The sequence below is a fragment of the Fukomys damarensis genome, unplaced genomic scaffold, assembly GCF_012274545.1.
Source record: "Fukomys damarensis isolate Sample0158 unplaced genomic scaffold, DMR_v1.0_HiC HiC_scaffold_17, whole genome shotgun sequence".
Classification (NCBI taxonomy): Eukaryota; Metazoa; Chordata; class Mammalia; order Rodentia; family Bathyergidae; genus Fukomys; species Fukomys damarensis.
This window is the reverse complement of record NW_022900929.1, coordinates 26,866,478-26,881,501: the sequence shown is the minus strand read 5'-3', so window position 1 is coordinate 26,881,501 and position 15,024 is coordinate 26,866,478. Positions and strand designations below refer to the sequence as shown.

Here is a 15,024-nt window from a genome sequence, read left to right as displayed (position 1 = left end):
TCTAGCAGGAAGGCAGATGTGCAACAGGTTATGGTTTTCCATGTGGCTGCCTGACTTCTAAGACCTTTTTCTCTCTGTCTAGCATCCTCTAACTTCTTGCATCCAGATTCCCATGCCTCATTGAAGGTTCACACACATCTGTGGGAAGATGTGCAGGAGCCAGTCCCTTGTCACTCATGTCTATACCCTGCTAAGCTGAAACAGTGGCTTCACGTTCTGCTCCCTTCAGCAGCCACTGTGTAGTGCAGATGGCAAAAAGCACTGAGTGCATCAAACTACGCACATTACTATCTCAGCTTTCATTTGGCTGTGCCATCATTTAGTATTTCACTGGTTTTATTTCATGGCATATAAGGAAGATGTTTAAAACAAGAAACAGGTAATTCTTACAGAAAAAAATTACTGACAAACACAACAACATTATAACTTTTAGTTCTCAGTAAGAAAAATAGGAGCTACACTTGAAACAGTAATCTTTCCAAACAAAGTGCTAAATTTTCCATAGTTCCATGTGAGCTCTCGGCACAGGAAGTCCATTCCCAGCCAGGGGGAGCACGATTTTCAAAGCCTGGCACCATGAAAGCGGGCAATGACCATTCCTGCAACCAGCTGACCGAGCATCAAAGCTAGGCCTCCCTTTCTCTTCCCACATGGAGCAGCGCAAGAGATCAGAAACCACAGGGGCAGAGGCGCATGGTTGAAAGGTTGGGGGGAAAGCCCAGCAGGCTTTGGCTGGGTGGGGGGGCACTCTTTCAAGCAGGAGAATAGAGGGGCAGCTGCAGTTCAATTGACCAGCTTCTTGTAAGTGTGTGGGCTGATTTCAAGTCTTCCTTGTCAAAAACACAGGTTCAATTTTAGCATCTCCGGTGAGAGTTTAACACTTAACACCAGCTCACTGAGTGCTCTGGGACAAGGTCAGAAGGTGGGATACTTACAGCATTCTCCACTCTATCAAGTAGCCTGTTAAAAACTCTAGTCTTATTCAAGGAGGTATGGTGGCACAATAGTCCCCAGGGGACCCCCCAGATGCTGGAATTCCCAGGGAATGTGGAAGCCTCCTCAGAAAAGCATCCATGAAGATAGGCAGTGGTAGCATTCCTCATCAGCATCTACAAAATGAACAAGCATGGAAAGAGACAGCATTCAGAGAGGCTCAGCCACACACTCCATGGACTCACGAACTACAACAATAAAAAATGTTAAAATGCAACATTGAAGTCTGTGAAAACTTGCCTATTGCTCTTTATTTTGCTGGTGTAACCCACAATGGCAAAGACCAATTTTGCATAATCTTCTTCAATGTTTTATGGAAACTGTAATATATGTAACTTACCTGCTTTAACCCACCAAAAAACACATCCTTTTCTAGTTTCCAACTGTTAGGTCCACCCAGTAAAGAAGTGCTTGCCAAAGTCTCCAGATGAGTAAAGATTTCTGCAAGATTGAGAATGTAATATTCACTCCAGTTAGGCTTCTTGTCCAAATCTGAATTTTATGCATGGCCATGAATCAATAGACTGAATTCTAAAAGTATGCATTTCAGTAAACATGACCTGTTATCCTACATCTCATTACTGTCCTTAGAAAGGAAAGTGGAGTCACTACAATGCCTTTTTAATCTTTCTGAAGATGCAAGAGTATGGGTTCTTCATTATAGGAGAGTTTTGCCTCTACAGCAACATCTCTGCTCACTTCTTTTCTCACCTCCATAAGACAAAAAGGCTCTAGCCTACCTGGGTAAAAGTGCATAATAGATGATGTGAAATAGGAAGAAAAGTTCCAGAGGGGGAGGGGAAGGGGAAGTGGGAGGGGTAGGGGAAAGGAAAGAAGGGAAAGCGATAAATATGAGAAAAATGAAAAAAATGTAAATAGGGGAGGGGGAGGGGGTGAAGGGAGGGCAGGGGAATGGGGGAAAAAATAAGAACCAAAACAGATTATGTAAAGATGCAAACTGCCAATAATGAATGTCAGCATATTTATAACTAAAACGTACCAATAAAATTAATGAATGAAAAAAGAGAAGAAACAAGATATATCATTAAAAAAAATTTTTTTAAGTGCAAACTTGACTTTCATCAAAAGAGGGTAGAAGGAACAAGACCTGCCAGAGTCAGTGGAAAAAAGTTCAGGACGTGCACCGTGCACACTCCGAGGGACAGGCTGTCTCTGACACCAAGGAGCAGAGGGCAGGGAAACAGAGCACAAGGATTCACATATTCACAGCACTCAGGCCCCTCTCCAGCAGGAGAACTGCGCGTGCTGGTGTGAACGGAGCAGCCAAACTCCAGACTTGCTTCGGTGAGCAGCAAGATATGCCCTCTACTGAGACAGCTTTCTTCATGCTGCTGTGTCGTGTGTGAAGTGCCCCGAAGGCCGTGTGGCAAGCGTAAGTGTGTACAGAGCCAGCATAAGCTAGCTCCAGGGCTTACAGCCTCTGCGCAAAGTCCGCAAGACCCTTGCCCAATGAAGGTCATGATTGCTCTTAGTGGATTGGGGACAAAGACAGCTGGAGCTGGTTTACCTTGAACAAAATGCAAATCCTGGGATATCACATTCCTGAGGGCCCTGTCCAGCTGCCGCAGTCTCTCCAGCACTGGCCACTGGGGCAGCTGGTACAGCACACTCTGCAATGTCTGCAGATGCTGGAACCTGAGGGCAAAAGAAAGCAATGAAATGAAGTGAAGAGAGTCCAATTGCTCAATTAGCCAGGTAAATGAGACTTCCACACAAAGGAAAACGTCCCACTGCTTCGGGAAACGTGCTCGTAGACCAGAAATCCCAATGTATCCTCTGACCAGATTCGTGGCAAAGTTCAGTTTGAGTCAGCCAATTTGGCAATCTTTTAGGTACTGAAGATGGACTGAACATTCCTGTTTAACCCAGAATGGGAAAGGGCACCCCAAGCAATGTGTAAAAGCCGTGAAGTTTAGGATAAAGTTGCAGGTGAAATTTTTAAACCATGTGCCTTGGAGCCTATATATTGGCATGGTGTAGAGTGGATTCCAGGAGCCATCAAAGTGGTCCTAACTAGTGAAAACTAGAAACACCTGTAAGAGTTTCCAAGGTCACGTGCAGCCAGCCAGCTGCCTGACACCACTACTCCCTGCAGTGCTTGGCCTGTCACAGAACAGTCTCATTGAAGACACAGAAGAAGATGACTGTACTTTTCAGATGTTCACCTTGAAAGCTGGGCAGAAAAGTTCCCAGGGGAAGATTTTGAGTGGGGTCCCATGACAGCTACCTCTGCCTCCCTGTGTGTGCCCCACTGGGGCTGGCAGAGGAGACAGGCATAGAAGGGACACTGCATCTCTTGCTCTGGTGTGTGGGGCAGGGTCACGTATCACTCACATGGATAGAGGAAGTGACTCGGAGAAGCTAGAAAGGAATGAGTTTGAGAACAAGAGAAAACTGAAATGGAAGCATGTGTGGGAGAGGGAGCAGCCCCTGTGGCCACACTGTGGGTGCCAGCACTGTCCCAGAGCAGTGATTGCAGGCCTCCTGGGTCTCCAGGCCAGCACAGGGTCCCCCATGAAAAGGACAGCAAGCTAAAAGGAGAGAAGAGGTGGCTACTTGGAGTACAAGCAAAATGCTCCCCTGGCAGGAGCCACACCCCAGGCTCAAGCCCCTGGCCGCCTTGATGATCTGGTCTCTGCAGACCATCTCAGCAGTCCTAGGTTAAGTGCAAGAGGGTCAGGTGGCTGCTGCAGCCCTGGAGCTGGTAGCTGGTGGATTTGTCTGCCTCAAGAAGGGCCCATGACACCTGTCCTACAAGAAACTGGCAGTAGGGGCCACCCGTCCCCACCTCCATCACCACAGATACATCCTCTCTTCCTGGCCTGACACCAGAGTAGGGTGCTTGACCTGGGCCTGCACAGGAGGAAATGGGCTTAGATTATACCAAGGAGGAAATGGAATGGATCATGCAAAAAGCTACAAAGCAGGAAAGACAACTGTACTTTATTTTATTCTTCCCATGGAAACATACACTGTGTGGCAGAGACCCTGGACCTGGGTTCCTGATCTTCCTTAAGCTGACAAGCAGGGACAGGCACTGTATGGTCAAGTCTGTAACCAAGTCCTTCACAACGACACAGGTGTGGAGGGTTAGGGGCCTTCTGCGGCACCCCCAGACGCCTCTGTGAGCCCAGAGCCCACCAGCATCCACACTGCCCCAGAGCTCAAGGCGCTCTTTGCCTCTGCCAACTGAGGGGACAGGGGCAGGACCAGAGGGGACTAGGAGGGTAAGGAGGTCAGGAATGACACCAAGCCCTGAGAAGGACACCGAAGGCCTGGTGACATTCCCACTTATATGACATAAGAAGAGAAAATGATGTGAAAAATTGGTTATAGAGACAGGGCAGGAAACATAGTGTGATTTCCTGGACTGGAGCTGAGGATGAAAGACACGGTCTCCTGCCGAAGGTGAAAGTGCATCTTATAAACATTTGCAGGAGACTGGGCGAAGGGGACAGATTCACACAGCACACTGCTGGCCCCAAGACAGAGCCTCAGACTCTTGTCAGTAGAGTTTGTAAAGTGGTAAAGAGACATCAGTGAGTCCAACAAAACCAGAAAATACTAAGGTGAGTGAGAAAGCTCAGGAGACAGAACAGGAAGAGGGTGGCCCTAGCAAGGATGGGAGGCAAGGACGTGTATGGGGCAGAGAGAAGCCCAGGGGTTTCACCACACACACTGACACTGGGACGGGACTTAAGGCTCTGATCAAAGTAGAAGAAAAATCTGGCTCCAAAAATAGTTAATGAAAGGGATTTCAGGGTCTTGAGGTGTGTGTGAGGGCGCACTTGACAACCCTGTCAGAAAATCAGGGCATCTATGAGAAGAAGGTGTCAAAGACTGTCTCTCACTTTCTTTGTTGCTGGGACACAACACTGAACACTCAAGGGAAGAGAGACAGGTTTATCCTAGCTCATGGTTTGTCTCTGGTCAAATGGCTCCAAAGCAAGAGCAATATGGTGGGAAAAAAAAATGAACAATAGGGTGAAAGGGCCTGGTGGAGGAAAGCTGCTCCATGCGTGGCAGCCAGGGAGCAAAGAAAGAAGGAGGGTCCAGGGAGGGAGATGCACCCTTCCTGGCCACACCCCCAGTGATCTGCCTCCTACAGACCAGGCCCAGACTCCAAACAGCACATTCAGCTATGGAGTCATCAGTGATTAACTGATGAGCACAGCACCCCAAGATCCAGTCTCCTTCCAAGAGCCCCACCTCAAAACACATGAAGCTTCCAGGGACCGTTTATACCCAAACTACAACAGAGGTGGAGGAGAGGGTGGAGAGCAAGATCAGCAGATGTGAGTGCAGCGTGGAGAAGGGGATGGCGTTGAAGGGCTTCCCCCCACGCAGGACACCTCACACCGAGTCTCTCTGCAATCCTCGTGGCAGCCCAACAGTGCCAGCAGATTATTCCTCCTCTGAAAGGAAGCCACAGGAAACCTGGGGACAGACTTGCACCAAGTCTACAGCAGTCCAGCGATCCATAACTAGAAAAAGCTTAGAGATGCCACCACTGAGGCCCAGGAAGGAGACAGAAGATCTTGCATGGCACCAAATCAGCCAATGGGCAGCAGGTTTACACTCCCTATAACAAGGGCATCCAAATAGAAACGGAGAGTCCGTTTCCAGGGCCGACTGCCTGCCTAATGCATACAGCAGGTGGAGGAGCGAAGGCATTGCCAGCCCTCGCCTTTCCGCCTCTGGGGTACAGACCATGCCTGGAGGCAGGGAGGATTCAGCTGTGCTTGGATCCAGAATGCAGTGTCATCTTTAGCTTCTCTGTCCCTACTTGAGCCAAGAGACACAGAGAGCTTCTTGGCGTTCTGTTCTACTGCGTGTTGGTGCTGGAGAGCGGCAGTCCCTGGGCTGAACAGCAAGGACAGGTAAGGTTTGTGGGGTGACTAAGATAACTGAAGGTGGGGTCTCCAACAATGTGCACTGCATAAGACTCAGTACGTTTCCCATAGCAGCCAGCGGGAAAGCTTCAGTACCCAAGGCAGCATCGAGTCAACTGACAGCACCAGGCTTCGTCTCTGTTCCGGCAAGCTCAGTGTTCCAAGGTGACTCTGCTGCCCTTGACATACACTTTCTGGGAGCTTTATGGCCCTGATGGGACCTTCACTGCCACTGCTTCTCCTCTTCCATGCCCCAGGGCCCCTCTAAGGTGAGAGTCAGGAAGGAGGACCCAGAGAGCAAGATCCTCTTCCCTAGCTGGGTTCCAAAGGGGTCAGTCACAGGGTGGGAGATGTTGCTGCTTCCCGTGTCATCATTACGCACAGTGACATACGTTTCAGTCTCTATTCCATTTCCTTGTTACACAGACAGCCAGAGCCTGTGGGCTCTGCTGTTTGAAATCCAATCTTTTGAGGTAATATTGAGAAACATTTTCGCTGTACAGTAAACCCTCGCAAAGTTGCAGTTCAGAGTTCATGGCCTCAGTCATTTGCGAATTCTTCCTTAGAATCTAACTAATTGCAGAAAACCGCACAATTTTGCAGAAACCGCAAATATCGTTTGCAATTCTTTTTGGGGGGAGGGGAGCGGGAGGTTTGCAAGTAGCCAATCCGAGAGCGTGATTCCGTTCTCCTCGCTGCTGATTGGCTGCTGCCCTTAACGCATCTCCCAGAAGCACCAGCATCCTACATCACGATGGGGTCGGGGGGAGGCCTGAAGCTCTCTCTCTCCATTATCTCGGTTTGTTATTAAAGCCCTACAATCTCTAAGAAGCCACCAAAACACCCTTTCCTTTCTAAGGCTTTATTAAAGTGGTATTTTATTAAATTACTTAACTGTGGGAGACATAACATAGGGTTTCAATTATGTTGAAAATATTGAATAATAATAAAAAATATTCATTGTTAGCCATTTTTCTGACCACATCTGAAATTCACAGTTTATCACAATTCGTAGGTGCTCTAGGAACTCTGGGGGTCCACTGAGTTACAAGGAGAGCCTTAACTTTAGGAGTATAAAATTCACATCACTGCAAACTGTCAAACCTTTTGAGGACAAAGACCCCGTTCTATAACAGAATTGGCCATTTTGATGAACTATTTCTGGTTATCTTAAAAATGAAGAAACCACAAGTCCTGCATTTTCCCACCTCTGAAATATTTCTGGACCTGTGTGTATACTTTGACTGCATACACTGTTTAAATACCAAGACAAGCAGAGCTCCTTACTCATCGGTACTTCTAAAATGTATGTGTCCATTTTAAAACATGCCAAAAGTATAAAACTGAAAATCCAGGCAAAGGACACTCTCAAACACCCTCCTCCATCCCACTGCCTCAGACCCCTGGACCAGTCAGTGTCCAGCTCACCGCTGAGGTCACTCCTGGCGCTGACCCACAGTGGCTTCCTATACTAACCAGGAACTCGCTGTCTAGCAGTGGTTTAAAGAATTTGTTTCTGACAGTGCTGCTGTGCATTCCTGGAGATGCAGCGCTGTCTAGGCTGGTGAACAGAGGAGGGAAAAGGGCCTTACATCTGCGGAGAGGTGTGGCTGTCTTTGGGGCCACCTGCTGCCAAAGCGTCACTCAGGAGCACCAGTCCAGCAAGCAAGGCTTCTGCCACCTTCCACGGCACGCCCCCCTCTTCAAACCTGTCCCTGAGGGCCTGGATGCTGTGGGCAGTACCCGCGAGCACCTTCTGAAGCAGGCCGTCCTGCTGCCACTGCCCAAACACCTGCAAATTTGGAAACAAAAAGATGACCATTCTTGTAACTTTAAAATAGTGCATGTAGTTAAGAAATAAATTATCTGACTGACCATTCTATATGGCAACCATTCAGGTAGTTTTTAAATTCTGTTGGCAAACTGAAATGTCTGTTAAAAACTGCATTAGCATTAAATTTCTCCTAGGAAATTGAAGATTACAAATTGCAACAATGGGTAGACAAAGCTTTGTAATCAGCCCCCTCCCTCTTTCTTTCCTTCAAAGAGGAGGAAGACAGAAAAAAAGCAATAGCATAAATTTTTAAAACGAAGAAATGTAATCTGAAAACTAACGCATTTGCTGTGACTTAAGTGCCATCCCATGCTCTGGCATGTGCAGTCACGTGGGTTTAGAAGTGGCAATGTGCGAGACAGGCAGCGTCAGATTCCTCCTCCTCACACTCAAAGTCGCTCTTCCATGCCAGTGTCAGGCCGCATGGACACTCATGTCACGCAGGGAAGTGTGCTCAGGGCTGATGAGCCTCATGTGGGTGTGGCCCAGGTAAGGCATAGAGCACAGTGGCCCTGTCTGCAATGATTCTGATCATCTCAAAAAAAAAACCTTGGTTGCTTTCGCACCAGCTCAAGCAAACAATCACACCTGCATTTTTTTTTAAGGATACTGTACCCACGATTTGAGATTCTGACCTTTATCAGTGACCCATATTAGGGCAGAGGGGTGTTCTTTGCGAGAAAACAGGAAGTGGGGACGTATCACTTGATAAAGAGAATGGGGGTGACTCTGCAGGGGCTGTGCTTCAAGCTTCATAACCTCCCCACAACAGCACTGTGAGCTGGCCAGGGCAGGCAGGCAGCACGGGGCCCACAGCAGCCTCTTTGAAAACAGACCCTAGAGTCACCGTCTCCATTTTCCCCTAACTTTCTGCTGTGTCAATCTACAAAGGACCCCGGGTGAGTGACGCCGAGGCTGGGGATCCCCATGGAAGAAGTGTGCACAACGTCGGGGTGTGTGGTCCCTCTCCCCTGGGAAGGACACAATCAGTGGGCAAGAGGGGCACTGGGGCCGGGGGCAGACTGCGCACGGCTGGCCTGGGGCGGGGGCAGCACCTGTCCGCAGAGCCGCAGCCGGCTGATGGCGCGCATCAGGTAGTGTTTGGCGTCTGCTCGCTCGGGTGGGCAGGTTCCACGGTGGCCCTCTTGCTCAGTGGCGTCCTTGGACGTGTGGGACAGGACAGAGCACACCATCCTCTCCAAGTCGCTCTCTGAGGGACACTGGCCACCACAGTGGAAAAAACAAAGTTTTTTCAGAAGGAAAGTCTTTTTCCACAGAAAGTTTCGCTTCTAAAACTAATCTGCGTAGCTAAGGAGGAAAATTTATCCTTTTTTCCGGATTTTCCAGAAGCAGTGGGACAGGGATGAGGCAAACACATGGGCCAGGTCCGCTGTGTGGATCCTTGGACTCACAAACTTGCTTTGCTGGGAACATTTTCTTTTCTAATTATCAAAATGGATAAAATCAGAAAGATTCACACTGGGGTCCTGGCTCAGAAACAGTTTAACATTTTGCATCGCATCTGTTTTATTTTTCACAAGCTCTCTAAAGTTGCTGTATAATTAGGCGTGTTTACCTATGTATAAATAGGGGTTAGCTGCACCCCAACATGGAGTCCTATCACGATTTCTTTCAGAAGCACTATGGGTGGCTGCTGCAGTGTGAACACGTGAGAGCCCCTGGAGTTCGGAGATGCTGCAATCCTAAGCCCCAAGCTGACAGTCTGCAGGGCTGGAAAATGGCTCCCGAGTTGAGCTCACACCATAGGATGCAGCCGGCATGGAAGAAGGCCAGGGACTCGCTGACTGCTACAGGTGTGAAGACACACAGGATTCCTTTCTGGGAACCAGAACGTCACCCGTCACCGCACACCAGTCTTTGCAGACCAGCCTTGGGCTTCAGCCTCCAGAACTGTGAGGAATAAATCCCTCCTGCACAAGCCACCCAGGCTGTGGTAACTAGTGACATGTTCCTCAAGGGGACCAAGACAACAGAACAACAGGAAAGCATCAGACTTCTGCTTGCTCATCGGTCCTGCAGTGTCCTTCAAGATTCAGGTGAAAAATGCAACCTTGTCACAGTCACAGCTGCAGGGTCTCTTCATTAGGAAGGAAGCCTGCCCCGCCCACAGTCATGTCTGGAGATCAGGAGTGCAAGCATCACGTTCCCCATCACTGGGTTAAAACACGATGGGGCACAGGCTAAAGGGACCATGGGGACTTCGTGGAAGACATGGGGTTGGATGAACCATTTTCTGAGGATGGGCACAGAGCAGGAGTGAGGAGGATCCTGGCACAGCCCAGGGGAGCCCTGCTGAGGTCCCTGGGGAGACCTAGGCAGGTGCCAGGTAGGACTTGGGGAGTTCCTGGAACTGAGGCAGGAGCCAGGGAGCAAAGGGACGCATGAGGGGTGGGGAGCCAGGTGATGCTCTCCCCAAGACTCTGACACCCTAACCCCCAGCTCCTGTGGCTATCACACTGCACAGCCAGTGAGGTCTAATGGTACAGAGGGAACGAAGGTGCCGGTCATCAGACTGAACATGGGGTCATCCTGGACTATCAGGTGGACCCCGTGCCTCAGCTGGGCCCTCACTGATGAGGACAGGACACAGAATGGTGTCAGAGGGTGAGATCTCCAAAGGACGGACTGCCATGGCTAGCTGTCCTGATGGAGAAGACATCACGAACAAGGAAACGGTCTCAATATCTGCAAATGCTCAAGTCTCTTGCATGAAATGCTGTAGTATTTTCTGTGGCCTCAGACATCTTCCTACATCTAAATGCCATAGAAATAGTTGTTACATAGTGGTACGTAGGTTCCCAAACTCATTTCTTTCCACAATCATAGAACAAATTAAGTTCATGAATAGAGAAAACACGGTATAAATTTTGGGGCTAATGACAAGGAAAAGGTCTGTTCGTGTTCAGTACAGTTTACTTTTTCTTGTGCTTTTGATCTGCAGCTGGTTGTTTCTGTGCATGTGGAAGCTGAGGGCTGAAGGAGAGACCCAAGAGTGCGGGAAGGAATCGAGCATGCATACCTCCTGCAGCTCCACTGAATAATTCAGGATTTGTTCTGTTTTAAGGTCATCAAAACCAAACTGGGATCGGAGGTCGCTCCGTACTTTCTGCAGGTCCCAGACCATGTTCTTCAGAGAAAGGTGGTAAACAGACTCTGCAACAGCAAAATGAGTTTACTGTGAGTGCTCGTGATATTCCAACATGTCTAAAGTGACTCAGAAAATCTTCACCGCTAAAGGAAAAGCAAACAAAGGCAAAATACCCTTTGGGCGTCAAACAGGAATGAGGAACAAAGCTAGTACAGCTGTCTCCCCAGGTCTGCAGGAATACATTCTCAGGCCCCAGTGGAGACCAGAAACCGGAGCCACACCCTGCGCTCACAGTGTTCCCACATACACACACCTGTAATGGGTTTAAATTAAATTAGGCAGACTAACCAAGACGGCTATGAAGTGACTAACGAGCACCGCGTGTCAGAAGCGTGTTACACTGGGCACACCAATGGCTATGTCCAGGCAAAACACAGTAGACGGCGTGAGAGTTAACATCGCCCAGGGACCCATGCAATGGAGAAGGCTGAGTGATGGTTTCCCTCTAGAATTTCCTACATAATACGCTTGGACTGAAGACAACTGTGATCCCTGAATCTGCACAAAAGTGAAACTGGGGATTTCAGGACTCCTGTGCTGTGCTGCCCAGAGAACAGTGAGATGTCACACGCTCCCCGGCATAAAAGATTACGTTTCTTGAGAAAAATTGAAAATATATTTACAAAATTCAAAACACTGAACTCAATAATTCCACTTCTAAAAATCTATCTCAAGGAACTCACCAGATAACTGAACAAAAATTAATGTATGACAGTGTCACTGTATTGGTTTTATACTGATTAAATAATTAAGACTAGCTCAGCATTTAGCATCAGGGAAGGGATAAATCACAGTATAGTCATAACATAAAAGACTATGGGAGCTTTAAATTGTATTTCTAAGAGTTAGTTAAAGTCATAGGTGATCCGGGTGTGGTGGCACACTCCTGTAATCCCAGCACTCGGTAGGCTGAAGCAGGAGGATCAGTGTGAGTTAGAGTCCAGCCTGGGCTACATAGTGAGTTCCAGGTCAGTCTCAACTACACAGTGAGACCCTGTATCAAAAAAGAAAGACAGACAGACAGACAGGAAGAAAGGAAGGAAGGAAGGGAAGGAGGGAGGGAGGGAGGGAAGAGAAAGAAAGAAAGAAAGAAAGAAAGAAAGAAAGAAAGAAAGAAAGACAGACAGACAGTCACAGGCTGAAGTTCCTCTAGAGTAACCAAGGCATAAAATGGGAAAATTACTCAAATTCTCCAGCAATGATCTTTGAAAAGACACACCCAAAATGTAAATCCGAAACTGCTCCCCAGGCTTGAGGAAACCTCCAAGGAGCACATCTCAGCAACCACAAACACGACACACATGTTCCAGCATGAGCCTTCACCTGGAGACCCAGCAACCGGCCCATCTCAGATTGGGACTGTACACCTGCCCACCAGACACCCAGCCCTGTCCACATGCATGTCCTCACATGATCCACACGCTAGATGCACAGTCGTGACTTTTGCAAAAAAAGGTAGACATCAAGCTGAAGGTGAATTCAGGAAGGTATTGAAGATGGGGCACTGGCTAGTGCTGACTATTGAGCTCACGGGGTGAAGAGGCTCGATCCCCACCAACCTCCTCCTCTGCAGTCACACCGTCCAGGTAACAGCTAAATGGGCCTGTAGAGGTGGGGCTGGGCTGGGGAAGTTGCATCTCGGGAGTGGTGAGACCTTGAGTGCTCTGGCCCCATCCCCTTCCTCTCTGACCCTCCCCACTCTCTGCTTCCCAGATGCCATGGGTTGAGCAACTAGCTTTGCTCAACCACACCCTTCCAGAGGTGCCTGCCTCAGAGCCAGCCAACCACGGACTGACTGCTCTGAAACCTCTCCTCCCTGAAGGTTTGTATGTCAGGTGTTTGATCCCAGCACTGGGACTGAAACAAGGTGAATCCCAAGAACACAAGACCCCCAGCCTCCAGTCTGATTATCCCTGTGGGACATCCTGGGGCCAGGGGTTTATTTCTCCCATTAAAACTAGTGTGCCTTGGTGTTTGTAATAGCTAAAATTTGGAAACAGCCCAATTGCCCATTAGTTGGGAGACTGGATAAAGATGCGTTTTTTCTATAAAATGTAGTACTCAGCAATAAAGAATAAGAAACGAGTCATTCATAGGAAAATGGATGCATATTGAGAGCATACTCTTAAGTGAAATAAATAAAACACACATGTAAATACCAAATAGTTTCTCTGGTGTGAAAAACTAAAAGTGTAAATTGTATAACTGTATATAAATTGTATAAATGATAATGTGAAATATGAAGAAAAGAGCTAAAGGTGTAAGGGAAGTAGGAAGGGCAGGGGAAAGGAAATAAGGAACAAGAAAAAATATAAGAAAAGGAAAAAATGGAAACAAAGTGTTTGTAAATAGGGAGAGGTGGAGGGGGTGAAGAGAGGGTGGGGTGTGGGGAAAAACGAGAACCAAGATCTAACATGTAAAAGTACAAGATCCCAGTGATGAATGTAACTGTAGTACCTAAAAAGTACCAATAAACTCAATGAAATAAAAAACAACTAGTGTGCCTTGAATGCTGAAGAGTCCTGGGCACTGGGCTGAGCATTTCCCTGTCTGGTATGAGTTGCCCCTGCAGCGGTACCAGGGAGATGCTATAATCATGCCCTCTTGAGCGAGGAGGAAGCAGACGCAGTCCCTCAAAGCCAGCCCTGTAGATGAGGCCAGAATTCCCATCAAGGTGAGCTGGTTTCCAAGCCTGAGTTGGTACTGCCCATCCTCCTGCTCTCAGATTTGTTAGTTATTCATGGAGTTCCAGAAAAGAGAAAAAACTCATCAGTCTATCAGTAACTTTAAAAATAGAAAGTCAGTCATTCCTAAGGGCTAGGATGTAGTTTTGTGGCAGTGTCTGCCTCATAAGCGCAAGGTCAGGAGTTCGATCTCCAGTACCAAAAAAAATAAAAATAAAAATAAATAAAATAACTCTTTAAAAGTGAAAGTCAACCTTGATTCTGAAACTCCTAAGCAACAGAATGCATAGAGCATATGAGTGAACAATTTCAGTGGACGACACGATTGGACCTACGGCCTCAACTCTCCCCTCCCCTGCACACACTGGAACCAGTGCGCGCTGAACAAAAACACTTTTCTTGGAGACAAGAGGAGTATAATGAGCAGAAGTCTGCCTGCAACAGTACCCTTAGCTCTGGCTCGCTGGCAAGTAGCGAGCAGGCTGCTTGCTTGCTCTAGCTACATTCCTTGCAGCAGTTACACTGCCACTTGCAAGGTTCACAGACTGTTCTAACTTGGGTGGTGTGCAAAGCCCTGGGCTTCTGAATGAGTTCATTGGAATCCAGGTCACTGAAAATCTCACTGAACTCTCCCAGGGAGGAGAAGTGGTTCTTGCTGCTGCAACACAGTGACGATGAAAGATGGGGTAGTGGGAACTGGCCTGGCCTCCCCCCATGAGCACGCAGAGACACCCTTCCTCTTCAGGGGTCAGGACAGCAGGGGGGTCAGGGTGACAGATGCACCCTGATCGGCTGGACCATGCTCAGAACTCAGACTCAGTGATGTCTTGTGGTACCAGGGAGACAGTGCCTTTGGGAATCAGAGCCGATGGAAGACCCAGCCCCAAGCACCTGAGCACCCAGACTGGCACCTCCAGCCCACCCCCCACCTGCCCAGGAGCAGGTCTTTCACTGCTCTGCTCGCCGCGTGTGACCTGGCCTGGGCACCCTGTCTGGGCCACCTCCTGTCACTGCCCACCACACCCTAGAAACAGCAAACAGCAACACTCCGCTCCAGCTCCCAGCAGGACCCACACACTGCACTCCCTTCCCTTTCCCTAGAAATGTTCCCAGTCTCTTTGAGGAACCAGGACTCAGCCTTCAAAACTCTTCTCAGAAGCCTTTCCTGAGGAAGCTGTCAGATCCCCCCATTCCGGGCCACATGCCTCCCTCCTTTACAAAACCTGACTTCCCTGACAGTCAGGAGCTTTTCCTAATTCAGCTGTGAATTCCCACCGCATGCAGTAGTGTTTGGTCATAGGAAGTGTAAATGCTTATCTACTGAAGATGAGTAGACAGAGTCATGGGTGGGTGTATGGGTGGTGTATGGGTGGGTGGGTAGATGGGTGGGTAGGTGAGTGGATGGGTGGACGGGTGGGTGAGTGAGTGGAT

General features: G+C 48.5%; 1 protein-coding gene across 1 annotated transcript in view; it reads right to left on the bottom strand.

Moving 5' to 3' along the window:
- Positions 1–15,024, bottom strand: part of Abca13 (ATP binding cassette subfamily A member 13) — a 337,625-nt gene that overhangs the window by 282,318 nt on the left and 40,283 nt on the right. The window contains exons 9-14 of the mRNA XM_010624894.2: positions 10,781–10,914; positions 8,796–8,960; positions 7,499–7,698; positions 2,522–2,649; positions 1,334–1,434; positions 936–1,109 (exon numbers count right to left, since the gene is read on the bottom strand). Of these exons, the coding sequence (XP_010623196.1) occupies positions 936–1,109; positions 1,334–1,434; positions 2,522–2,649; positions 7,499–7,698; positions 8,796–8,960; positions 10,781–10,914 (902 nt within the window). The remainder of the gene's footprint in view (positions 1–935; positions 1,110–1,333; positions 1,435–2,521; positions 2,650–7,498; positions 7,699–8,795; positions 8,961–10,780; positions 10,915–15,024) is intronic.